The sequence below is a fragment of the Solea solea genome, chromosome 1 (assembly GCF_958295425.1).
Source record: "Solea solea chromosome 1, fSolSol10.1, whole genome shotgun sequence".
Classification (NCBI taxonomy): Eukaryota; Metazoa; Chordata; class Actinopteri; order Pleuronectiformes; family Soleidae; genus Solea; species Solea solea.
Genome location: NC_081134.1, coordinates 27,406,213 through 27,433,098, shown reverse-complemented (window position 1 = coordinate 27,433,098; position 26,886 = coordinate 27,406,213). Strand labels below are relative to the sequence as shown.

The 26,886-nt window shown below is 44.9% G+C and overlaps 2 protein-coding genes and 1 pseudogene across 4 annotated transcripts in view; 2 read left to right on the top strand and 1 right to left on the bottom strand.

Moving 5' to 3' along the window:
• Positions 1-4,883: 4,883 nt before the first annotated feature.
• Positions 4,884-21,424, top strand: LOC131471094 (NLR family CARD domain-containing protein 3-like). Of its 3 annotated transcripts, none has more exons than XM_058647382.1 (15): positions 4,884-6,833; positions 7,347-7,474; positions 7,628-7,786; positions 8,095-8,202; positions 11,733-11,840; positions 12,089-12,196; positions 13,310-13,426; positions 13,712-13,792; positions 14,059-14,183; positions 14,291-16,148; positions 16,257-16,430; positions 16,669-16,842; positions 17,035-17,208; positions 18,306-18,479; positions 21,229-21,424. In XM_058647382.1, exons 2-15 carry the CDS (start codon positions 7,365-7,367, stop codon positions 21,260-21,262), a joined length of 3,504 nt encoding a protein of 1,167 aa, XP_058503365.1. In that variant the 5' UTR covers positions 4,884-6,833; positions 7,347-7,364; the 3' UTR covers positions 21,263-21,424. The 3 variants fall into 3 exon arrangements, with proteins under 3 accessions (XP_058503365.1, XP_058503355.1, XP_058503375.1); XM_058647372.1 differs by having other exon boundaries at positions 14,288-16,148; XM_058647392.1 differs by lacking the exon at positions 12,089-12,196 and having other exon boundaries at positions 14,288-16,148.
• On the bottom strand, positions 17,621-17,740 carry LOC131473668 (5S ribosomal RNA; annotated as a pseudogene).
• A 103-nt stretch (positions 21,425-21,527) lies between the features above and the next one.
• dnah5l (dynein, axonemal, heavy chain 5 like) overlaps positions 21,528-26,886 on the top strand; it is a 40,839-nt gene continuing 35,480 nt past the window's right edge. The window contains exons 1-14 of the mRNA XM_058623943.1: positions 21,528-21,774; positions 21,851-22,076; positions 22,279-22,382; positions 22,456-22,644; positions 22,724-22,798; positions 23,310-23,393; positions 24,111-24,182; positions 24,264-24,365; positions 24,477-24,645; positions 24,731-24,896; positions 25,015-25,108; positions 25,202-25,300; positions 26,375-26,556; positions 26,694-26,813. Coding sequence (XP_058479926.1) covers positions 21,851-22,076; positions 22,279-22,382; positions 22,456-22,644; positions 22,724-22,798; positions 23,310-23,393; positions 24,111-24,182; positions 24,264-24,365; positions 24,477-24,645; positions 24,731-24,896; positions 25,015-25,108; positions 25,202-25,300; positions 26,375-26,556; positions 26,694-26,813 — 1,682 coding nt within the window. The 5' untranslated portion in view covers positions 21,528-21,774. The remainder of the gene's footprint in view (positions 21,775-21,850; positions 22,077-22,278; positions 22,383-22,455; positions 22,645-22,723; positions 22,799-23,309; positions 23,394-24,110; positions 24,183-24,263; positions 24,366-24,476; positions 24,646-24,730; positions 24,897-25,014; positions 25,109-25,201; positions 25,301-26,374; positions 26,557-26,693; positions 26,814-26,886) is intronic.

Sequence of the window (26,886 nt, the reverse complement as noted above, 5' to 3'; positions counted from 1 at the left end):
CTTTAACACGCGTTAACACATGTGCATATCCATAATACTTATCACCATACTGTGAATCAGAAATGAAAAGAAAAAACTGGTGCAAGTATCCATTGAAAAATACATTTCAAATACTGGATTGGATGACGTAAGAGCGTTACTCCTGGCATATCTCTTTCACAGTCCCAAGTTGGTCATATCCTTTAGGGGTCTGCATACGCACCACTTGTCCCTCTGTCTAAGGTGGTATTGGGCGACTCGACTTGTCGAAGTGTCGCTTCAGAGTGAGCCTTTTGTTGATTTGCTGGGTGTTCTTTGGGGCTGGTTCCAGTAGTTTGGTGCTCACAGGAATGGCTGCGTGTGTCTGTCGTGACATCAGACGTTCAGCGGGGGAGCCTAAAGTTGTATCACAGGGAATATTTCTGAGGTTTAGAAGATTGAGGAAGACATCGGTTCCATCTCGGTGAGTTTTCTCCATTAACTGCTTGGCACTGCGGACCGCTCTCTCTGCGAGCCCGTTTATCTGGGGAAATTCAGGGCTGCTAGTGGCATGGATGAAATCCCATTGTTTGGCAAAGTCTTTAAAATGCGGACTGGTGTATTGTCTAGCATTGTCAGAGAAGAGGGTGTGCGGCGTACCATGGACGGAGAAATGTCTTTTCAGCTTGGAGATCACAGCTGATGACGTAATGTTAGGGAGAAGGTCGATTTCGAACCATCCAGAATATGAATCCACAAGCACTGGGCTCTGGGACATCAGCATGTTTGAGGCTCTTGAGAGAGTGTCTGCCAGATACATGTATTTTCCTTTCTTGTAAACCAGGCTGATGTCATAGCACTGCAGCCTGAGTAACATTCTCTGAAGCCGGGTAGGGGCAGTGTGTATGCCAACACAGGTGCGCTGGACAGCCATGACTTGAGGTGGTCGAACGCCTCCTGATGTTGTTGGTACCAGCACCACGCAGTATCTTTGTACGTGAGTTTCCTCAGTGGAGCTGCAATGTCACTGAAATTTGGAATGTATTTTCCAAGGTAGTTCACCATGCCAAGGAAACGCTGTAGAGAAGTGACGTCCGTGGGGACTGGCATGTCAGTGATTGCTGCAGTTTTCGAGGGGTCTGCTTTTAAGCCTTCACTCGTAAAGATGTGACCTACATAGCTCACTTGGTCTAGGAGAAACTTGCACTTGGCTGGGTTTAGTTTGAGATTGACCTCCCTCACTCGTTCAAGTACTCTCGTCAGGTTGGCATCGTGTTCAGCTACACCGTGGCCTCCGATGATGATGTCATCAACGATGACTGAGCATGGATAACCTGCGAACAGCTGTTCCACTGAGCGCTGAAACACCTCACTTGCGTAGCTAATGCCAAAAGGCATCCGTAGGAATCTGTAGCACCCAAATGGGGTGCTGAATGTAGTCAACATTGAATTTCTTGTCGAGGCATATCTGCCAGAAAGAATTCTTTGCATCCAGAACAGAGAACACTGTCGCTCCTGACATCTGCGCTGCCACCTCCTCAACACTGTGCATGGGGTAATGGGGCCTCTTCAGTGCTGTGTTGAGGTCTTTTGGATTGATACACAGTCTGATTTCTGGCTTAGCCTTCTTATGTGCTGCTACCATTGAGGAGACCCAGTCCGTAGGCTCAGTGACATGTGTTATGACACCTACGCTTTGCATGCATTCAAGTTCAGCTTTAACTCGTTCCTGCATCGCGACAGGGATGTGGTGGGCTGGCAGGACTACGGGCTGTATGCTGGGATCCACCATCATGGAGTATGTGACTGGGAGTTCTCCAAGCTCGTCACTGAACAGGTCTTTGTACTGTGTGAGAATCAATGTACTGAAGGGCGTGTTACTCTCTGTGGTGAGTTGATGGACATCTGGACTCATTTTGACAATTCCCATGCCCACACACGCACAAAATCCTAGCAGCGACTGTACCTCTCGGTCCACTATGAAGAAAAGCAGTGAGTTGCACTCCTCCTTTAAACAGCATGACAGTGTAACCAAGCCAGTAGTCACATTACATTTTGCTCCTGTGTCGACTTTCATTTCAATGGGTCTCTTGTTTACTTGTATTGTGACAAATCCCTCATCCTTCTTGTCAGCTTGAAGTAATACACAGTCAACACTATTGTCAACTTTGACACCATCCACATAGAATGTTTCATCTTCAAACATGGGCTGTTCCACTGCCACATCATGCACAGACTCTCTGAAAGTCTTCCTGCTTGTATTGATTTGGTTACGTGGTGTAGACATGCAGCAGCTTTTGTAGTGGTTTAGCTTTTTGCAATTATGGCATTGTTGTCCAAAGGCTGGACACTCGTTTAGCTGCATGGCTACCTCCGCAATTATTGCACTTTGTGAAGATCTGGGAGATTTTGACTGGTGTTGTCTTCTTGGAAATGGCTTAACTGCATCAACATTAATCGCTTGTGTGGCCAGTGTCTTGCTACTTTCCTCCGTCATCTCGTGAATGCGACAGATTGAGATGGCTTTGGCAAGTGTTAACTCACTATCTCTCAGCAGAGATGTTCTCAAAGAGTCACTAGTGATGCCACACACGATCCGGTCAAGTAACCGATCAAGACCACGTTAGCATACAGTGTTGTGGAACAGACAGACTAGGGGGCCTGTGATTGGCTCAGACACACCTCCAGGTACGGTGGCTCAAATTGAACAAACAGAGCATCATTTAGCCAAATGATCAACAGTTTTGCTTGGATGCTTTATTTAATTTTTGGTTTTTTAAATCTCACGAACCCCTGGAGGAATATCTAGTACAATGAGAGGTGAAACACTGCCCTCTACAGTTCACAAGCTGAATTCATACTGTTTGATTTTTGTTGTTGGTGGACCGTCGTCTCTGTTCTTCTCTCGCTCACAGGGAGGATCAGCGGCTCGGTGTCAGTGGACGTGAAGCTCCACAAGAGTCGGACGTGTTTTATCGACGGATCGCGGAGCATGATGGAGCGTGATGTCACAACTGAGATGGAGTTGCCTGCAACAAAGAGACAGGTGTGGGAGCACAGGTGTGGATCGACACGGTGAAACCCACTCGGTTCTGATCGCTTTGAGCCGAACCTGAAACCTCAGGCTGGGAAGACGTTTCTTAATGTTCTTCATGGTTCTTGTTCTCTGTCCATGCTTTCATCAAACCCTTGGACTTTGGTGTGGAAGTCATCATCTCTGACCCGTGCTTAGATCCATAAGGAGCCTTGTCTGGCCATGACAAGTGGTCTGTCATGGCCAGACAAGTGTCCTCAGATTGAGACGTTATGCTCGGATGCGATGTGACACGTCGCTTCACACCCAGTCCTTGAATTTGAGGGAATTTGTCCTGGAAAGTCGTAAAAAGACTAAATGTCTTAGGTTTAGTTTTATTGCTCTTATCTTTCCAAACAAATTCCGTCTGTTACTAAATCAATGTTTTCTCTGATGTTGAAGGGCGTGGCCTGGGGAGGGGTCTCCTGTTGTTTGAAAAGTTGAACGTACAGTAGAGTTCATTGCAGGGGGAGGCGCTTACAGCTCAACAGCACCACCTTTTTCAAAGTTTGCTTGTTCTACCAGCACCGACCGTTCCATTCCCTTGGGGGTGCCAGTGTAACATGGTGCGTCCAGTGTGGGCGGAGCCAGCTGGTTATTTTTGGTGAGATCGTTTGACTTCATCCAGTCACAGAGAGACAGACGTGTCCTCGCAGAGAGGCGTGTCCTCACAGAGAGGCGTACCCTCACTGAGAGACCACACGTCAAACTCCAGCAGCTGAAGGTAAAAGCAAAGATAATTATGATGAAGTGAGGATGTTATTAACTTTCATTCATTTTCATTGTGAGTTTGTTTGATTTCACTTCTGTTTGTTTTCTTGTTTATTTGGATTCTTTGTCTTTTTGTTGTTTTATTGAAGACTAAAGTTACGATATTTTGTTAGTTTACGTTATTTCGTCAGTTTACAGTATTTCGTTAGTTTACGTTATTTCGTTAGTTTACAGTATTTCGTTAGTTTACAGTATTTCGTTAGTTTACGTTATTTTGTTAGTTTACAGTATGTCTTTAGTTTACAGTATTTCGTTAGTTTGCGTTATTTCATTAGTTTAAATTTTTTCGTTAGTTTACAGTATTTCGTGAGTTTACATTATTTCGTTAGTTTACAGTATTTCATTAGTTTATGTTATTTTGTTAGTTTACGTTATTTCGTTAAAGCGTTAAAAGCGTTAAAAACCTCGGACCATGGAGAAAATCATCTCAGGGACCGTCTACAAAGTGCAACACCCGAAAACAAAGACTTAAAAAATCTTCACTAATTTCACCGTGGCACAGTGTAGCAACGTCAAACTTTCTTTTTGTCTTTTAATATCATTCACAGAGACTTTGTCAGTAATTTCAGCTCATTTTTCATATTATTTATTTACATTTGTGGAGGTTGGACCTTTGACCAGGGCCCCGTTTCAGAAAGCAGGTTTAGGGAAAACTCTGAGTTAGTTAACCCTGAGATGAGGGAAACTCTGTTTTTTTTGGTTTCACAAAGCCAGTTCAGCTTAACGTTGAGTCAGTTATCCCGGAAACATACTCCGTGAACCTAACCTGCTCCCTGGCAGGTTTTCTTCAACAAACCCTGAGTTTCTCTGTGTCTCCTCCTCCTGCTGAGCCTGAAGCAGCTGTCTGACACTTCGTCTCATGTCCTCATTCATACAGTCGATATCAAAACTCGTAATCAGAGCGCATTCACCTGCCAAATTAATGACATTTACGTCTTTCAATACATCGAAATCCCAATCAGATGTTACTTCCAGTGTGCAAACTATACCGTGGGTTTCGGGGGGGGGGGGCTCACGTATATGGGGTCAGGGGGGATGGGGTTTGCGGGACAGACGCTTGCGCTTGCCTCAGAGCAAGGACTTGAGGCGGATTTCCACCGGCTCTACTTGCCTCGGCACGGCACGACACGGTTTAGCTTGCATCTCCACTACAGTCAATAAAAGTACAAACTCAACGCATCCATTATTACAAGCCTGTACGTCTACTTGTCTTAAGTCAGCTCATATCAAATCCAACCTCCAAACACACATCAAATCATAATCAAATCAATCAAAAAACAATATTTTGCCAATATTGTAGAGACGCCCCCAAAATCTCACAAATCATGTTTCCAGGGGAGCTCATGTCTCATTAAGCCCGTAGTTCACACCAACACTGTGACTGTGTGGACATTAAGACTCTGTCAGATTGTTTTATCGTGTATTACTGTAGGCTCATCATCACTGTAGACACTCTCTGGTACTGTAGACATCATGTTGTGAAATGTTTCTGTCATAGATCACATCATGATGGAGATTATAGCTGATGTGAATATTTCTGATGCAGCTGGAAACACTTAAACTTCACTGTAGTTTAGAAGTGACTTTTTGAATCTCGCTGCAGACGAAATCTTTATGTTTGACAGCATTTCAGTGAAATATAGTCATGAAATAGCGCTGCGCTAAAAAGTGAGTCAGTTTGAACATAGACACTTTTATAATGATAGGTCGATAAGTAAACTATCAGTTTGATACATATTCTCATCTTCAGTTTGTGTCAGGTTACAGCTGAATAAATATCAAATCAAATGTAACATATCGTAGTACTGCAGTCATGGTCATTGGCATGTGTTAATATTTCTGCTCAACTGGATAAAAATGGAGGTTGTGCTCTTTGTTTACCTGTTGCCATGGTGAATCATAGTATCAGAGCTCCATTAATGATAGCTTTATTCATTTCCAATGCACACGCTTAACTCAGAGTGAACATACTCAGAGTTGATTGAACTAATGCTGATCAGCTGTTCTGAAAACGAAAAATCTGAGTTTGACAGCTCAGAGATGGCCAACCTAGAGTTAAGGTTTTAACTCAGAGTTTGTTGAACCTGCTTTCTGAAACAGGCCCCTGGTCAAACCTGTTTGTTCTAATACGTCGTGTCCAAAATGATGAATAATAATTATGATAAAGCTGAATGATTGACTTTAATATTGTAAATCATATTCCACGTTTGTCTGAGACACATCACTCACCAGCGCCACCTACCTTCAATCCAGTGTTACATCAAAATATTTACAAAGCAATAAGAAGTGAACATAAATATATTTATTTTATATCAGACACATTATGTTCAAATGTGTGATTTAGTACTGTAACCTGTGGAGGGCAGTGTTTAACCTCTTAGTGTGCAGCCTGCTGGAAAATAAGAAAGAATTATTATTATTATTATGAACACGACAAATAAATCATATTTAACAAAGATAAAAACAAAGCACTAAATAACACAAATTATTAAAGAGGATTCATAATAATCAAAATATCTACAAAGTATTTGAGGAGGTTTTATTATTATTTTATTCATGAAGACGGAGACGTCTCATAAAATCAGTTTCCTGTAAAATGAGAAGGGGCGGAGCTTCACTGGTCAGGTCAAGGGGGGGTGGGGTCCAGGTAAAGTTCATCTTCATGTTGATGCACGGAGACAGAAGATTTGAAACTGGTGAGTGTTTATGAGGATTTTTACTGCTGTCACTCATGTTTATGTCCATGTTTATGTCCTTAAAAAGGACCATGGACAGCGCATGTGTGTGGGACCAGTGAGACACCTGTACACTGAGGACATTTGGTCCTGTTCTCACACGTCATGTGACTGTGATCAAAGTTCACGTTGAGATTTTAACGAGAACAGATTTATGACCTCTTAACATTTTTTCCCTCACTTCTTCATATAAAGTGTATTTATTTACACGCTGTCCCGCGTCCTCGCAGGCAGACTTTCCTGTCCTGCTGGTTTTGGACCCGCCGTACTTCACGCCTCAGTACCACTGCTCTCAGGTTTGTTCGTCTCACTCTCAAGAATTTCATGTGTCGCAGGTATTTTTCCAGTTGACTGTCAACATCAGTGTGACCTCACAGACACTGTTTTATGATTAAAAAACAAACAAAAAACAATGAGTCAAGTTTGTGTCGCTGTGTAAAACTCACTCACTCTCCCACACACACTCACTCTCCCACACCAAAGTCCACAGAGAACAGAGTGATTTTCAGCAGTTGTTGATCCACTGCTGCCTCCATCACTAAGTTCTAATGTCTGATTTTGTCACTTTAGTGTTTAAATCCAACATTCAGCTTGACCTCAGTGACACAAAGTGACCAAAAGAAAATCACTGATTTTCTCTCTGGACTTTCGTGTGGGAAAGTGAGTGGTTTACAAGCTTCAGTTTCCTGTTGGAAAAGTCTGTCTCACAGTGGAATAAAGATGTGATGATGTGACGTAAATGTCATGGACTGTGTCACCACCTCACACACCTGAACTATCACTATAAGAATGTTGTGCATTCCTTTCAGACGTGAATCATCCTGACGATGATGGAGGACGATGAGGCCAGAGCCACGTCTCCAGGGATCAGCTATATGTCCATGAGAAGAAGGTCCAAAGATGAATCTCTGTACCAACCTGGACCTTCAGACTCAAAGTAAGAGACCTGCTACAAACTCATTGACATATGTAACTTTATGGACTATAAATATGGTCTTAACTATCAGCAGTAGCTTCAGTGTTTGTATTCAGATCTACATCAGAAGATCTATCAGTGATTCAGCTGAAATAAAATCTATTTTGAGTTTAGGATCAGTGTCACTCTCAGACTGCCTGAAGTCCAGATGATGTTGAGTGTCAGTGAGGACAATGATGAGGATAGAGCACCATCTCCAGTGTCTATGAGAACTGACTGGTCCAAAGATGAACCTCTGTACTTCAAGAACCAACCTGGACCTTCAGACTCAAAGTAAGAGACCTGTAGGTCCACATGTGTCTGTGAAGGTTTTCAGTCATCCAGGTCATAGTCCTCTCATCCAGAAACGTCTTCAACTTAACTCAAGCAAGTCCAGATACCTGCAGCTAACTACAGTTAACTGCGGCTAACTACTGCTAACTACAGCTAACTGCAGCTAACCACTGCTAACTGCAGCTAACTACAGCTAACTGCAGCTAACCACTGCTAACTACAGCTAACTGCAGCTAACTGCAGCTAACTACAGCTAATTGCAGCTAACTGCAGCTAACCACAGAAGAAACCTCTGCTTGTTTTTGCAGACGTCAGAATCATGAACAGAGAGCAGAGTCTCCAGTGTCTGTGAGAACTGACTGGTCCAAAGATGAACCTCTGTACTTCAGGAACCAACCTGGACCTTCAGACTCAAAGTAAGAGACCTGTAGGTCCACATGTGTCTGTGAAGGTTTTCAGTCATCCAGGTCATAGTCCTCTCATCCAGAAACGTCTTCAACTTAACTCAAGCAAGTCCAGTTACCTGCAGCTTAACTCCGTTTTTTGCGATTATACCCGGAGCTCTTTCACCAGAGAAGAGCTCATGAACATCAGGGTAACAACACCAGCGGACTTATTTCCTACTTTTCTTCTCCCCACACTGGAAATTTTGGACATTATGGTCAAAGGTGTGCTCACCTTCGTTCACGCAGTGAAACGCCGGAGGAGAGGGAAACGGGCCGGTGCGCTCGTGCGTCTTCGCCAGCGCGGATTACGCACAGCACTACCGGATATATTTCTCTCTAATGTGCGTTCACTGGCCAATAAACTGGATGAATTACAACTGCTGTTGGGGAAAAACAGGGACTTCTACTCATCGGCTGTTTTGTGCTTCACGGAGACGTGGCTGTGTGGAATAATACCGGACTCTGCGCTGCAGCTGGCAGGCTTCCAACTCTACAGAGCGGACAGAGACACGGAACTTTCCGGCAAAACTAAAGGTGGAGGAATCTGTTTTTACATCAACAGTGGCTGGTGCAACGACGTGACAGTGATCCAGCAGCACTGTTCTCCTGACCTGGAATCTCTCATCATAAACTGCAAGCCTTTTTATTCACCCCGTGAGTTTGCTTCATTCATTCTGGTCGGTGTTTACATCCCACCGCACGCCAGCGTGCAGGAGGCACAGCGCATGCTCGCCGATCAGATACTGTGTGTGGAGCGGATCAACCCGGACTCTTTAGTTATTGTCCTAGGTGACTTTAACAAAGGAAACCTCACTCGCGAACTCCCCAAGTACAGACAATTTATTAAATGCCCGACCAGAGAGGAGAACATTCTGGATCACTGTTACACCACAGTCAGGGATGCTTATCACGCCGTCCCCCGTGCTGCACTGGGACTCTCTGACCACGTCATGGTCCACCTGATTCCTGCTTACAGGCAGAAACTAAAACTCTGCAAACCTGTAGTGAGGACATCAAAGAAGTGGACCAGTGAGGCTGTGGAGGATCTACAGGCGTGTTTGGACTCTACTGACTGGGATGTATTCAGGACTGCTACCAACAGTCTGGATGAGTACACAGAGGCTGTGACGTCATACATCAGCTTCTGTGAGGACTGCTGTGTTCCATCATGCACCAGGGTGAGTTACAACAACGACAAACCCTGGTTCACAGCCAAGCTCAGAAGGTTAAGGTTGGATAAGGAAGAGGCCTTCAGGAGTGGTAACAAAGACAGACTTAAAGAGGCAAAGTACAAGTTTAGCAAGGCGGTGAAAGAAGCTAAACGACTGTACTCTGAGAAGCTCCAACACCAATTCTCAGCCAACGACTCTGCGTCTGTCTGGAAAGGGCTTAGGCAGATCACCAACTACAAGCCTAAAGCCCCCCACTCCTTTAACGACCAACGCCTAGCCAACGACCTGAACGAGTTCTACTGCCGCTTTGAAAGACAGAGGGACAGTCCTGCAACCATCCCCCATAACACCTCCCAACACCCCCAGCTCCAGTGTTTCACCTCCACCTCCCCCACCTCAGCAAGGGCCTGGGCATCTCCACCAATGCCCACCTTAAAGGTCCCCCCCCCCTCCACCCCACCACCCACCTCAGTGTTGACTCTTTCCATCCACGAGAGGGACGTCAACAAACTCTTCAGGAAACAGAATCCCAGGAAAGCAGCTGGTCCGGATTCTGTCTCCCCATCCAGCTTGAAGCACTGCGCTGATCAGCTGTCTCCAGTGTTCACAGACATTTTCAACACCTCATTGGAGACATGTCACGTGCCAGCCTGCTTCAAGACCTCGACAATAATCCCTGTTCCCAAAAAGCCAAGGACCACAGGACTTAATGACTACAGACCCGTCGCCCTGACCTCTGTGGTTATGAAGTCCTTTGAGCGTCTTGTGCTTTCACACCTGAAAGCCATCACCAACCCCCTCCTGGACCCACTGCAGTTTGCCTACAGAGCCAACAGGTCTGTAGACGATGCAATTAATCTGGCCCTCCACCACATCCTCCAGCACCTGGACTCTGCAGGAACCTACGCCAGGATCCTGTTTGTGGATTTCAGCTCTGCCTTCAACACCATCATCCCGGCTCTGCTTCAGGAGAAGCTCTCCCAGCTGAGCGTGCCTGACTCCATCTGCAGGTGGATCACTGACTTCCTGTCTGACAGGAAGCAGCATGTGAAGCTGGGAACACATGTCTCCGAATCACAGGTCATCAGCACCGGATCCCCCCAGGGCTGCGTTCTTTCTCCTCTGCTCTTCTCCCTGTACACAAACAGCTGCACCTCCAGTCACCAGTCCGTCAAGCTCCTGAAGTTCGCGGACGACACCACTCTCATCGGACTCATCTCTGATGGTGACGAGTCCGCCTACAGGTGGGAGGTTGAACAGCTGGTCACTTGGTGCAACCGTAACAACCTAGAGCTCAACGCTCTAAAGACAGTGGAGATGGTTGTGGACTTCAGGAAGAACTCAGCCTCACCTGCACCCATCAACCTCTGTGACTCCACAATTGACACTGTGGATTCCTTTCGCTTCCTGGGAACTATCATCTCCCAGGACCTCAAGTGGGAGCTGAACATCAGCTCTCTCATCAAAAAAGCCCAGCAGAGGATGTACTTCCTGCGGCAGCTGAAGAAATTCAACCTGCCAAAGACAATGATGGTGCACTTCTACTCCTCCATCATTGAGTCCATCCTCACCTCCTCCATCACCATCTGGTACGCTGCTGCCACGGCCAAGGACAAGGGCAGACTGCAGCGTGTCATTCGGTCTGCAGAGAAGGTGATTGGCTGCAATCTTCCATCTCTCCAGGACCTGTTCGCCTCCAGAACTCTGAGGCGTGCAGGAAAGATTATGGCTGATCCCTCCCACCCCGGTCAGAAACTTTTTGAGTCACTCCCCTCTGGCAGGAGGCTGCGGTCCATCAGGACCAGAACCTCACGCCACAAGAACAGTTTTTTCCCGTCTGCTACTAGCCTTATCAACAAGGCCCGCAGCCCCCCCCTGACACTCTGACTCCTCACACTCCTCCTCTGCCTCTACATGTCACATTATCATTACATCTTTTTTATGCGTTACATTAACGTCATTACTGTGAACTTTTGCACCTGGTGAATATTTCACTGTTACTCACTTCTGCCCAGCTGTACTGCTCTTTCTGTAGTGCTCTTTTCATCTTTTTAAGAAAACATTTATATACTGTGTATATTAAAATTAAAATTTTGTATGCTTGTTATGCACCAATGACACCAGAACAAATTCCTTGTATGTGCAAATCGTACTTGGCAATAAAGCTCTTCTGATTCTGATTCTGATTCTGAGCTAACCACAGTTAACTGCGGCTAACTATTGCTTACTACAGCTAACTACAGCTAACCACTGCTAACTGCAGCTAACTACAGCTAATTGCAGCTAACTGCAGCTAACTACAGAAGAAACCTCTGTTTGTTTTTGCAGACATCAGAATCATGAACAGAGAGCAGAGTCTCCAGTGTCTGTGAGAACTGACTGGTCCAAAGATGAACCTCTGTACTTCAGGAACCAACCTGGACCTTCAGACTCAAAGTAAGAGACCTGTAGGTCCACATGTGTCTGTGAAGGTTTTCAGTCATCCAGGTCATAGTCCTCTCATCCAGAAACGTCTTCAACTTAACTCAAGCAAGTCCAGTTACCTGCAGCTAACTACAGTTAACTGCGGCTAACTATTGCTTACTACAGCTAACTGCAGCTAACCACTGCTAACTGCAGCTAACTACAGCTAATTGCAGCTAACTGCAGCTAACTACAGAAGAAACCTCTGCTTGTTTTTGCAGACGTCAGAATCATGAACAGAGAGCAGAGTCTCCAGTGTCTGTGAGAACTGACTGGTCCAGAGATGAACCTCTGTACTTCAGGAACCAACCTGGACCTTCAGATTCAAAGTAAGAGACCTGTAGGTCCACATGTCCACATGACCTGCTTCCTTGTTTGTGTATTAAAGTTTCTACCAGAATAAACTTTGACCTAATAAATAAGAACCAGCAAGTGTCCAATTAACCCGGGGGTGGGCAATTATTTTCCACAAGGGGCCACATGAGAAACAAAAAATATCGTTGGGGGCTGTGCCAAATTTGAATTAATTTTAATTTTATTTATTTATTTTTTATCTAAAAAAGGCAGTACATTGCATTGTTTTGGTTTAAATTGGGGAGCATACAAACACACAATAAACACAATTACTAACCAACTCTATTGAAAATATTAAATTACTATACTATAATGAATACTACTGTGGTGTAGTGCAGTGAATATATTGTCTCACACAACCACAACCACCCCACACAGAGCGCACCTGCACACTTATGCACACACAGACACTAATGCTGCATTCACACTGGATGAGTTTACATACGAGTGACTGGGCTTCGCTGGTTAGATCATAAGACAACAAACAGGAAGGGAGATATTGATAACTCCTGAACTTAAACCGAGACACTTGTAGAAAAAAAGAACCACGGACATCGTTCTTAACGTTGTCTTTGATATAGGCTGCCTCCAACTCCTTTGTGCGCTCTTCATCAGATAAATTCTTGTAATTCTCTTCATGTTCAGTCATGTAGTGGCGTTTCAGATTGTAATCCCTAAACTCAGCTACCTGTGTACCACAAACTAAGCACACAGATTTACCTTTGATGCCTGTAAAGAAATATTTAGCAGTCCATGTCTGAAAACGCGCCATTCAGAAACTACAGAAGAAACCTCTGCTTGTTTTTGCAGACGTCAGAATCATAAACAGAGAGCAGAGTCTCCAGTGTCTGTGAGAACTGACTGGTCTAAAGATGAACCTCTGTACTTCAGGAACCAACCTGGACCTAAACTTTGACCTAATATCTAAGAACCAATTAAGTGTCCAATAAACCTATTTGAGAATACCCATGTTCTCACATGGAGAACGTGCAATGTCCACAAAGAAGGACCCTCAGTCGAACCAGGTCCTGATCCAGTTTATAAATTTAACCAATTTATGAATAAAAACCTTTTTTGTGTGTTTGCAGACATGAGAAGCACGGACTGACAGTTGTCCCTCCATTACCCAACTGTCCATCTGTGAAGAGTGACTGGTCCAAAGATGAACCTCCGTTCTTCAGGAACCAACCTGGACCAGACTCAAAGTAAGAGACCTGTAGGTCCACATGTGTCTAAGATAAGAGCTGCAGAATAAAACTGCTCATGTCTGTGAAGGTTTTCAGTCATCCAGGTCATAGTCCTCTCATCCAGAAACGTCTTCGACTTAACTCAAGCAAGTCCAGTCACCTGCAGCTACACATGAAGTGCAGTGTTTGTGTATGCCCATATTAGGACTATAACAGACACCTGTGGACGCAGAAAGTATGAATGAGGCCTTCATTAGGACATTTATCAGTGATTCAGTCGACATGAAAACTATGTGTTTGCAGACATCAGAAGCACATACTGACAGATGTCTCTCAATCTGTGAGGAGGAACTTCAGGAACCAACCTAGACCTTCAGATGCAGAGTAAGAGAAGTCCGTTTGAGAAGGTTCTCAGTCATTCAGATCATTGTCATCTTCATTAGTTAGCTTTAGGCAACAGGACTTGCTTGCGTTACCTTTGTAGACATTTCACCTCTCATTTGAGAGGCTTCTTTAGTTCTGAAGTTCTCTTGTTTTGAAGAACTGAAGAAGCCTCTTGGATGAGAGGTGAAACATCTACATGGTCAATCCTAGCAAGTCCAGATTACTTCAGGTAGCTGTCTTAACTGACTAAAGAAATGTCTTCACAGAAAGAACCTTGGTGAGTCTGTGGATGCGCAGATGTCCTGCTGCTCTGTGTGTCAGGATGACCTGAGGAATCCTGTGTCTTCCAGCGGTGGACTCTTGTTCTGCAGACAATGCATCACTGTACAGAGTAAGAGTGATCATCCGTCTTCTGTCTCATGTTTTCTCATACAGCATTAATGTTTTGAGTTTCAGATCCTGAGGCTTTGTCTGACTTTGTCTCTTGTCTTTCAGCAGATGTTGGTCTGCAGGAGGTTCTAGATAAACATAAGATCAGTCTGAAGAAGAGATTTGAACATGTGACTGAAGGAATTGATGACAAAAGAAGTAGAACCCTCCTGAGCAGGATCTTCACTGAGCTCTACATCACAGAGGGACAGAGTGAAGAGGTCAATACTCAACATGAGGTCAGGCAGCTGGAGACGACTTTCAAGAAGAAGATGGTACAGGACACTCCCATTAAGTGCGGTGACATCTTTAAAGCCTTACCTGACCAGCAGGGGAGCATCAGAGTGGTCCTGACCAATGGCGTCGCTGGTGTTGGAAAAACCTTCTCGGTGCAGAAGTTCACTCTGGACTGGGCCGAGGGTTTGGAAAACCAGGATGTGAATCTGCTGATTGTGCTCTCGTTCAGGGAGCTGAACCTGATCAGAGATCAGCAGCACAGTCTTCTCACGGTGCTCCATGTTTTCCATCCAACATTAGAGAAGATTAGAGTAGAGAAGCTCACTGTCTGTAAACCTTTGTTCATCTTTGATGGCCTGGATGAAAGCAGACTCTCACTGGACTTCAACAGCAGGACGCTGGTTTCTGACGTCACACGCAGGTCATCAGTCAACGTGCTGCTGACCAACCTCATCCAGGGGAATCTGCTTCCCTCTGCTCTCATCTGGATAACTTCTCGACCTGCAGCGGCCAATCAGATCCCTCCTACATGTGTTGACAGGGTTACAGAAGTACGAGGCTTCACTGACCATCAGAAGGACGAGTACTTCAGGAAGAGATTCAGAACTGAAGATCTGTCTAGCAGAATCATCTCACACATCAAGACATCCAGGAGCCTCCACATCATGTGTCAAATCCCAGTCTTCTGCTGGATCAGTGCTACAGTTCTGGAGTACATGTTGACCTCAGAGCAGAGAGAAGAGCTGCCCAAGACCCTGACAGATATGTACTCAAACTTCCTGCTGGTTCAGATTAAGAGGAAGAAGAACAAGTACGATAAAGGACGTGAGACGAGTCCACAGGAGCTGATGGAGGCCAACAGGGACGTTCTTCTGAAGCTAGGGAGGCTGGCCTTTGAACAACTGCAGAAAGGAAACATCATGTTCTACCAAGAAGACCTGGAACAGTGTGGTCTTAGTGTGAATGAGGCCTCGGTGACCTCAGGAGTTTGTACAGAGATCTTCAGACAAGAAAGTGTGATCTTCCAGAAATCAGTCTACTGCTTTGTTCATCTGAGTGTTCAGGAGTTTCTGGCTGCAGTCTACATGTTCCACTGTTACATCAGCAGGAACTCACAAGCGGTGGACGACTTCCTAGGAAAAGACTTCAAATACCAGCGGTTTACATCAAACCATTATGTCATTATGTTTTTTAAATACTGTGGAGAAATTAATTGCTCTGAACCAACTCTGAATGACCTCCTGCGAGGAGCCGTGGAGAAATCCCTTGAAAGTAAAAATGGTCACCTGGACCTGTTTGTTCGATTCCTTCATGGTCTCTGTCTTGAGTCCAACAGGAAACTCTTGGGAGGCCTGCTAGGTCAAATGGGGAACACTCCAGAGCTTGTCAAGGAAGCCATTGACAACCTGAAGCAGATGAATAGAGATGATGTTATGCCTGACAGATACATCAACATCTTTCACTCTCTGGCGGAGATGAACGACCAAACAGTGCATCAAGAGACCCAAGAGTTCCTGACTTCAGAGACCAGAACAAACCAAAAACTCTCTGCAATCCACTGCTCAGGTCTGGCCCACATGCTGCAGATGTCGGAGGAGGTTCTGGAAGAGCTGGACCTGAGGAAGTACAACACCTCAGTCGAGGGATCTCAGAGACTGATCCCAGCTGTGTCCAACTGCAGGAAGGCTCGGTGAGTCCAAATTTAACTGTTAAAGGTTTATAAATTCTCCTCATGGGCAGTTGCGAGACAGCATGGTAGATTTGACAGTAATGGACTTGATGTGTTCTCTTCTCACAGACTTTGTGGGTCTCAACTGTCAAAGACTCACTGTGAAGTCATAGCCTCAGCTCTGACCTCCAGCCCCTCCCATATGGTAGAACTGGACCTGAGTGACAACCACCTGCGGGGTTCAAGAATGAAGTTGCTGTCTACTGGACTGGAGAGTCCAAACTGTAGATTGGAGACTCTGAGGTCAGTGTCCTCAGTGTTTTTCATTGGTTCATTCAGTCTCAGAATCTGCAAGTTTTCTTTAAATTAACCAATGAAAGGGACATATGTCACAAATGTCTTATATTGAGTTGTAACATGTCATCAGAGATTAAGGAAACATCCATTCATCCAATTTGTGCGGCTTTGAGAAACGAGGCTTGTGTTGTATCTGATGGCAATTTTTAATGGTCTCATTGACATGTTTTATTCTTCAACACAGCTTGAGTCGCTGCAGTTTGAGAAAAAGCTGCTGTTCTTCTCTGGCCTCAGCTCTGAAGTCCAACCCCTCCCACCTGATACACTTGAACCTGCACTACAACAAGTTTCAGGACTCAGGATTGAAGGAGCTGTGTGGTTTTCTGAAGAGTCCACACTGTCGGCTGGAGACTCTGAGGTCAGACTCCATGTTTTTCAGATATTTGGTAGAAGCTAGTTAGCTTTGGTAGAGTTTGTCAGCAGAAGTGGTGCAGTGGTGGACCTGGTATACTTTAAGAGGTCTTCCTTCTTCACATCTGAACAGACAATAAAATCACTGAAGCAGGAAATTTGTCATCTAAAGTCTTATTTTATTTTATTTTATTATTAGGTTGGATACATGCAAGCTGTCAAAGACCAGCGGTTCTTCTCTGGCCTTAGCTCTGAACTCCAACCCCTGTAGTCTCAAACATCTGGACCTGAGTTGGAACAAGCTGAAGGACGCGGGAGTGAAGAAGTTATGTGTTTTTTTGGCGAGTCCTTACTGTCGGCTGGAGACTCTGAGGTCAGGTTCTGTGTCTGTTTCTTTCGTAGATCTTTTTATTTATTTATTTATTTATTTATTTATTTATTTATTTATTTAGTTATTTAGTTATTTAGTTATTTATTTAGTTATATGTTTATTTCGGTCATGACATTTAGATCACTCATCACACATCAGTGTAGTTCACACAATACACATAACCGAAAGGGAAAGCGGGAGAAGAAATAGCTTATCTTGTCCCGCCCCCATTATCATCATACATTACATAATTGTTCTTTTCTTATGACATTTGACAAAGAAAAACATGTTTTAGCATCAGGTAGCACTCAGAGATATAGTCTAGCTCTAGACAGTCAAATCAGACTCCATGTGTGTCTGTACATGTGTCCATGATACTCCGTCACGAGTGACAGTCTCGACTTGTTGCATGGCAAGCTTACAGCACCTGGTATTCCCAGGCGGTCTCCCATCCAAGTACTAACCAGGCCCGACCGTGCTTAGCTTTCCGAGATCAGAAGAGATCGGGCGTGCTCAGGGTGGTATGGCCGTGGATATTAGTCCACAAACACATGAAGACTAGATAAGACCAGTTCCACGACAAGGACTCGACAGGGCACCCTTCCAGGAACTGGTGGAGTAGCCTTTCCTGAGGAACCTGAGCAGTGTGATTCCTTTGTCAATAAAGCCTTCCTTCTGGTCCCCCGTTTTGAAAAGTAGGACCAGAGGTTTTCCTCTCCACAGACCCTGTCCCCAAACTTTAGGCAAAATTCATCACAAAAAGTCAAAGATTGGTTCCCCCAAACATTATCCTTAGCTCAGGCTCACAGCTCTGCTCTGGACAGTCTGTCCTGAAGCCAAATATCACGCTAAATACCAGTACCTGACAGCAGGATTAAAGCCACAGTGAGTGAGTCTGCAGGTGTCCTGACACCTGGGGTTTCTCCTGCTCTCATGAAGGTGTCCAACCCAGACAAACTCTGGAGATGTTATCATCTGTCATCCATGTCTGAAATCAGCTCTGTGGCCTCCTCAGATCCACGATAACTGAAGGACATGGAGGTCGTAGAGAAAGATTGGATAACGAATGACTTTGTTTACATGTTGTATTTCTTTCTTAGGTTACGTTCCTGCAGTTTGTCAGATATCAGCTGTTCTTCTCTGGCTGCAGCCCTGAAGTCCAACCCCTCCCACCTGACAAAACTGGACCTGAGCAGCAACTTCCTGACTGAGTCAAACATGCAGGAGCTGTTTCATGTCATGAAGAGTCCAGACTGTCAACTGAAGATGCTGAGGTCAGTGGAGTGTTGAGTCATCAGTATTCTGTCCCACTGACTGACTTAACAAGGTTTAACAAGGATCTCATCTGAAGTGGTAAATGGTCTTGTTTCCAGGATTTTGTTCCTCACACAAACATTGTAGCAGCGTGTCTGTGGAAAATAAAACGTAAACAGTCCATGCTGGGCAACTTGTTTTTAATGAGAGACTGCATGGATGTGTGTGAGATGTATGGTTTGGATGTGGGGATTGTATCTATTGATCAGGAGAAGGCTTTTGATCGTGTGGAACCACTCTTTTTTGTTTTCTACACTTGGAGCATTTGGTGTTGGGGAGCACTTTCTGTCATGGGTGAAGCTGTTGTACAACAATGCCTGTTGTGTAATAAAGGTGGGGGGAGGTCTTAGTAGGCCTATCCCAGTTAAGAGGGGAATTAGGCAGGGCTGCCCCATTTCAGGCCAGCTCTACAGTGTGGCTATCGAGCCACTCCTCCAAAGACTGAGGTCCAGGCTGGGGCCTCTCTCTCTTCCAGAGCTGACTGACTGTCCCGTGTGGTCATATCCGCTAATGCAGACGATATAAATGTTTTTGTCCGGGATTGGGGGGACATCAGAGAATTAGAGGCGGCCCTGGCTATGTATGGGAGCGCCTCCTCAACTAGGATAAACTGGAGGAAGAGTGGGGCTTGTCTGGTGGGGCAGTGGAGTTCAGAACTCCCCCCGGATCTTCCAAGCAACCTCAGTTGGGGAACAGGAGGGTTAAAAGTATTAGGGACTTACCTAGGCACTGAGGACATAGAAAAAAAGAACTGGGAGGGAGTGCTGGTAAAGGTTGAAGCCAGGTTGTCTAAGTGGAAATGGTGCTCCCTCAGCTGTTCTACAGGGGAAGAGTTCTGAGCATTAACAACCTGATCGCCTCTGTGTTGTGGCACAATCTACAAGTATTGGTTCCACCACCAGGTTTTGTGGAAACACTGCAGAGACTGCTGGTAAACTTTTTCTGGACAGGTCGTCATTGGCTGCAGGCAGCTGTCCTGTACCTCCCTGTGGCAGAGGGAGGACAGGGCCCAATCTCGTTGTAACCCCCAATACAATGACAATAAAGGTAAACCTGAATCTGAATCTGATATCAGGTCCAGGATAGCGGCCTTCAGGTTACAGGCCGCTCAGAAGCTGCTGTATGGCTGCTCGCAATGTTGGCTAGCTCCTGCCCAGCTCATCCTCAGGAAAGCCGGACGTCTCGGACTGGACAGGCATCTGTTTCTTTTTTTGATTAATATTTTTATTGACAAATATGGCACATTTGGAAAAAACAGCACTGTACAGCAATGTAAGCCACAGTTGTGACGACAGAAAAAAATATTGTATTGTAATGTACTGTACATCACAAAGGAGCAATAGAAGGACCATATTACTTATATATCCGTCAATCGAGAGATAAGGATGGAAGAGACCTGAAAAAAGTTAAGAGAGTCTATAGGCAGGGGTGCACATAACTGGTACGCAGGTACGCATGCGCGAAAAAAATCAGCAATGCGTAATGACATGTGTGTAACTATGCGCCCTTGTGTACTTTACTGATCCTCATCTGACCTTACACATTGCATGTTGCTTGTCAACTACTGTCAGAAATGTCCAAAAAGCAACAGACATTAACACTTTCCTGCCCAGTGAGGCACTCTTATCGGTGACTGTGAGGACTCGGTTTGTCGAAGCTGGTGTCAATTAGGACCACCCATGGCACTGGCTGAAACACTGAACATCAGGTCCTCCAGACTGATAAGGAAGGCTACTGGGGAGGTGTTGCTGTTCCTGTCTGCTCCTTTGTTGGCCTTTGTCCAGGACAGGTCCTTGGTTGACCTGTGGAGTGAGGGCTCAGTATACGTGTTTCCATAATTTGCCATTCAACCTGCTGTGGGAGAGAGAAGAGAGAAGAGTGGCCTCCTTCTCTCCATGAAGACTCCGGCCCTTGGCAGTTTCATCACCTGTGGGAGAAAACAGCTGTACCTCAGCTGTGTGAATGTGCTGAACTTTGGTTCTCTGACAGGCCTCAGAGAATCCAAATGGACTGAGGTCACTTCCTCGAAAGGCTGCTGGCGGCTCCTGTATAAGCCTCCTTTTGAAAAAAGGATGGCTGACCTCCAGTGGAGGATCATACACAGAACTATAGCTACAAACAGATACAGAGCTCGTCTGGATCCTAGCACTGGGGAGGGATGTCCCTTTTGTGGGCAGACAGAGACTCTAGAGCACTTTATGGTTTTATGTCCTCGTTTGGCAGACTTGTTTAAGTGTTTGCACAGGTGGGTAGAAGCTCTGGAAGAGGTGTTTTCTGCTTCCATTTTTAATTTTGGGTTGAGGTAAACTCGAGGTACAAGACGGACAATGGTTCTTATCAATTTCTTGTTGGCATCAGCTAAGCTTGCAATCTGGAGGAGCCGCAAGAACCAGGTGTCAGGTGTGGGCTGGACAGAGCCGGTGCTCTGTCTGAAGGCCCTGGTCTCAGCCAGGCTTAGGAAAGAGCACTCATTCCACAGACTGATCTGTAACCTGGGAACTTTTGAGGAAGTGTGGAGCATTGGACAGGCCCTGTGTTCAGTAGTGGAGGATGGGTCAATGCAGCTTAATTTTTAGTTGTGTGTGAGTGAGTGAGTGAGTGAGTGAGTGAGTTGATTATTGACTATTATTAATGAATTGTTGGTTTGGAAAATTGTTTTCCTAATTAAAGTTTTCTCAAAATTCTTCTTCTTCTTCTTCTTCTTCACAGATGGGAATGGACGTCAATAAAAGAAGAGTGGTGATGATGACTGAAGCAAACCTAACATTGAACCTGAGACAGAAGATGGTGACGATGATCACATGACCAGAGTAGAACCAGTAGAAATTATGTAAATTAAAAGTGGAACTGAGGTTTTAAAGTTTTATCTCTTATTTTTGTGTAATTAACATTTAATTTCTTCATTGTAAAGAGTCAAAGTGTTCATTTTCTTTTAATTCTGTAAAAAGAATAAAGTTTTGAAAAGTGACTCAGCAAAAATGTAAAACATGACAACAACATAACGGCCACTGTGTGTGTGTGTTTGGGTGTTTGACACACCTCCCTGCCAGGTTACAGGTTACCACGGCAACAGTCAAACTTTTACCCAAGCCCGTGTTCATTCATTTATTTCTGGAGTTGTTTCTCAGAGACAACTCTGAGAGACAGACCAAAGACGAGAGACAGAGGACAGAACTGAGAGACAGAGGTCAGAAAGAAGAGAGACAGAGGACAGAAGACAGGTAACTGAGACAGGGGAGGGCAGACGACACAGAGGTGAGTTATTTGTCATTGAACATTTCAGAGAGCTGTGAATGACAGGTTGACAAGACTCCATGTTTTGGACTCTCAGATGTCAGATCCAGAGTCTCAGGAGGGACCGGAGTCCACCGCTGGTCCTCCAGCTTGTCCACTGGACTCAGAACTCCAGGCAGACCGAGTCCAGCCTGTCCCAGAACAACACCTCAATGGTGGACACGAGAACCTGGAAAGACATGGAGGACAGGAAGAGACGGAGCATGAGGACGGAGAAGGAGACAGACCTGAACCCATACATCCTCAGCATCAGCTCCACAAAGGTACAGAGCACCTGAACCTTCATCAGACACAAACCTGAACTCACATGTTCAAGAAAAATTACTTTGTTTCTGCTGGTTGTTAAAACTGATTTTAGCCACTTAAACACAGCTGTGTCACATGATCACGTCTTTATCTCACTGTACAACAGATGTTTGTAAACCACTCACAACAATGTGAATGTTGTTGTTGTTTTAATACCAGATGTGACCAGCAGAGGGCACAGAAGAGTCAGAGGTCAGAACCTTTGCGTCGTTAATCCCATCTCTTCTCCGGCGTCTGTTCCCGTCTCGACCGCCACTGCCTCAGTGAGTGAAAACACACCTCCCCAAAAATAATAATGTTTCACTTGTCAGTGACCTGGTTCTGGTTCTGGTTCAGGTTTCTGCTAAACGCACAGCACTGCTGTCCAATGAGATGAGGAGAGAGATCGCGAAGCAGGCGAGAGCCACGAGGGACGAGAGACGGGGGACACTGGACGCCCGACACAGATACTTGATCAGCCTGTTAGAGGGCGCTGTGTCCCTGAGCGAGGTGGAGGTGGAAGACGCTATTGTCTGTGATGAGAAGGTAAAACATCACAGGTGAGTTTGATCGAAGCAGAAACAGAGAATCTGTGTTTAACTGTCGTTGTGTCTCATTCTTCCAGTTCAGTCTCATCGACGACTTCTTCGCTGCACATGGATCAAAGGCGCTGATTTTCTTCTTTCAGAGCATGAAACAGGTTTGTCTGCTCTCTAACAAGCAGCGGCTCATGAACTTACCTCATCTGTGCGCTGTTGTCTCTGAACCACAGGAGGAAAAATCATCTGCTGATATTTATTCTTCAGGCCTCGTCTGGGTTTCTCTGATCTGCAGAAGACAGGAGAATGTCCCAGTGTCTCAAACCAACGCAGAGTCAAAGTCTCTCTTTTCTACACTTTCAGCTAAAGTTTGACTCTGTCTTTAAGAAGACCTGCTCAGTCTGTCTTTATCTGTCTTTATCTATCTTTATTAGTCTTTATCTGTCTTTACTTGTCTTTAATTGTCTTTACTTGTCTTTAATTGTCTTTATTTGTCTTTACTTGTCTTTAATTGTCTTTATCTGTCTTTATTCAAATTTATTTGTCTTTATCTGTCTTTACTTGTCTTCATTTGTCTTTATTTGTCTTTATCTGTCTTTATTTGTCTTTACTTGTCTTTATTTGTCTTTATTTGTCTTTATTTGTGTCTCTGCTCTGTGTTTCCACAAACAGGCATCCACTTATTTGTCCTCTGGGGATGTGGCGACCTCGACTGTGGCGCCAAGGAAACTGTTTCTCACGACAGGAAACTCTGAGGTAAACCTGTCTGTCTGTCTGTCCGTCTGTCTGTCCGTCTGTCTGTCTGCCTCCAGCATAGGGGGCGCTGTGCTCGACGTAAATCCATGAATAAACAACTGTCCATGTTGAATAAAGTGTCTGTGTGAAGGTGAAACCTCTGTTTCCATGGCAGCAGATTGTGTCATTGTGTGTTGTGTTGTGTTGATGTTAAGAGAAGTTTTGTTTGACGTAAACAAGGTAACATAAGTTACCATGACACGTCAGCAGGTAGCAGGGAGAACAAAGGAAGGTCAAAGGGAATGAAGGCTAATCTGACTGTATTTTTATAATCCAAACAACTTTTAACTCTTCTTTAGCTAACATTTAAATATCTTTAGCTAACATTTAAATATATTTAGCTAACATTTAAATATCTTTAGCTGACATTTAAATATCTTTAAGCTTACATTCAAATATCTTTAAACTAACATTTTAATATCTTAAGCTTACATTTAAATATCTTTAAGCTAACATTTAAATATATTTAGTTAATATTTAAATATCTTTAGCTAACATTTAAATATATTAAGCTAACTTTTGACTCTTTTTTACCATTTTTTTAACACTCTTGATTGATTCTCTGCAATCTTTACCATTCAAAGCTAGTTGCAGTAAATGAGCTCACTGTTAGCATGTGGTTGGTATCAGGCTAATGTCCTGTTAGCGCGACGTCCTCCTCTGTGTTTGTGTTTTCAGCCATTACTGGGGAAATGTTTATTCTTCATGAGAATGAGTGACCGAGCGATAACCAGCGCTAACGTACATCAGGTCAGTAACTCCACCTCCTCCGTCACACCTGCTGACTCCTGTGTGTGTGAGTCACCTGACAGATTTCCCGCCTGTGAACAGGAGGTGGACTTTGCCATGGTGGACTGCAGTGCCGGGGGCCTCCTGCAGGGGGTGGAAGCTCTGCTGGGTGAAGTGATGTTACCGGCCGTCAGAGCCCAGCAGGTACCGAGCCTCTGTGTATATGTGTGTGTGTGTGCGTGTGTGTGTGTGCATGTGTTGTCGGGTCAAAGGTCAGAGCTGTGGACACTGACACTTCCTCGCTGCTGCCTGCAGGAGGCAGCGTCCAGCCCTGCCGTCCAGTGCCTGGTGTCGTCTGTGGATCGGTTCCTCGGGAACCTGAGGTCAACCAGACGGATCCTGGAGAGCACGTTCAGACTGCAGAGGGTGGATGTACCTGTCGCCATGGAGACGCTGAGCAGCCCCGCAGACTACACTGCTGCAGGTGAGCAGACGGTCGACCACTTCCTGTGTGTGGTGTGGACGACGTATCTGGTCAGACAGAAGTTAGCTTCACCTTGTGCTCTCAGCCAATAACAGCGAGCTGGTGGAGAGTCTGGAGGGCGTGGTCTCTGTGTGGACCAATCAGATGACACAGGTGCTGACTGAGAGCGAGCAGATGAGGAAGGAGGCCGATGATGTCGGACCCTCAGTGGAGCTGGAGCACTGGAAGAGACGCATGGTGACCTTTGACAGGTCAGGGTCTCCGACTGCTGCATACTCACATGTCATCGGCATAATCTTGCATCCTAATTCTTCTGGTTCAGTCGTACGTTGTCACGTTTAATCTGAATTCGTCCACTGTAATCTGCAGCCTGGTGGAGGAGCTGAGGCGTCCTCAGGTGAAAAGGATTCTGGGAGTTCTGCAGCTCGCAAGGTCAAGGTCGTTGCAAACCTGGAGGAAGCTGGTGAGCGTCATTTCAAAGTAAAGTTCAGATCGCAGCACTCGTGGTTTGTGCCGCTAACGTCGTGATTGATTTTTTTTCACTGATTACGAAAAGGACGGAGAAATCACGGCCAAGATGCACGAGGCCAAAGACAACTTGAGGTTCCTGTACACGCTGGACAAGTTCTTTGGACCGCTGGAGACGAGCACGCCGGTAAATCAAGTTAAAATATCACGTAAAAATAACACGTTCGTAGTGTATTTTTCGGACTGTTAAAAACAAGTTTTATGTATTTCGAACCTGTTTGCTAACTAACGTTGTAGTGACTTGTTTTTAACCAAATAAAAAACAACAAATGAACCTAAGCCACTGAGGGGCTGCTATACTGGTACTTGGTGGTAGTTGACGCGTCGTCTTCCGGGTCCAATGAATGAATGAAACACATGAGCGCAGTCACCAAACATTTATTTACGGTTTGCACTCTTAACAAACAAGCAACCTCTGCCCAAACTGTGCAGCACTATCATAAACTCTATACCTTAATGAAAATGCCAAACAAATGGCAGACCTGTTTGCATTTCCACAAAAAGCAACAACGACGCCAACGACGGTCAAAAACTGTGTGCTTCCCCCCAGTAAGCAGCACACCTGCCGAGTGATTCTCGCTATTGTATTTAGTAATTTTCTGCACCTCACAGTACCGTGCACCACCTACTGTGGCTTCCAGGTATTACATAAACAAACAGATAAGCCAAATAAATGGCTCTAACAAACGTGTTTGGTGAAGTGTTAGTAATGTGATCTTGTCAATATTAGTTTCATGTTTTTGGCAACAACAGAAGTAACGTATTCTTTAGTAAACATTTCACCTTTCAAGACGTTTTTGTTTACTTTGTTTTTTCGTCACTTAACTCATATTTTTATAGCATTAGTAACAGTAATTAGTCATTTAGTAACATTTAGTTAGTTACATATGTTTTAGTGTTTTTTGTAGTCTGTAATCTGCGATGTGCATTTGTAACATTAGTATCATGTTTTTAGTTGTATCTTAACGTGTTTTTTGCTAACTTTATTAACCTGTTTAGTTCGTAGTGTATTTTTTGGGAATGTTAAAATCACGTTTGTGTTGGTAGCAGTTTTGTAACATTTGTTTCTTGTTAACATTAATATCATATTTTCTGTGAAGTAAATTTTGTGTGTTTGTTTTAGTATATTTTTCCTTAAGTTAGTAACTTTTTGTCACAGGACCATCAATTGTGTGTGTGTGTGTGTCCCTCTCCTGGACAGGCAGGTGTACTGCAGCACGTCTCCAGGCTGATGAACAGCATCAGGTTGATTTACAGCGTCTCTCACTTCTACAATACCTCACAGAGAATGACCTCACTGCTGCTCAAGGTCACCAACCAGATGATCAGCACCTGCCGGAGTCACCTGACCGTGGGCGTCCGCCACATCTGGGACCACAGCAGGTGATGACCAAGAGATTAGAGATTAGACCAGATTAGATCAACTGAGATTATCTAAAAATAAAAATAAATAATGTGTGTGTGCGTGTTCGTGTGTGCGTGCGTGTGTGTGTGTGTGTTTTCGTGTGTGTGTGTGTCAGGCCTGTGCTCCTTCAGTGTATCTCTGACTGCTGTGACCTGAACGTTCAGTACCAGAGAAGCTTCCGGTCCATCAGAGATCAGCTGAGAGGAAATCCTCGAACCAGACAGTTTGACTTCAGGTGAAACGACTACGACTGTCATCACTTCCTCTCACTTCCTCTCACTTCCTCTCATTTCCTCCCTCTTCCTCTC

Excerpts from the sequence above, each read along its gene's own strand:
- LOC131471094 (XM_058647372.1), top strand. The coding sequence starts at position 7,365 with ATGATGGAGGACGATGAGGCCAGAGCCACGTCTCCAGGGATCAGCTAT. Across the intron at positions 7,787-8,094 it reads CCTGGACCTTCAGACTCAAA|ACGTCAGAATCATGAACAGA; the intron begins GTAAGAGACCTG and ends TTGTTTTTGCAG. Across the intron at positions 17,209-18,305 it reads TGTCGGCTGGAGACTCTGAG|GTTACGTTCCTGCAGTTTGT; the intron begins GTCAGGTTCTGT and ends TTTCTTTCTTAG.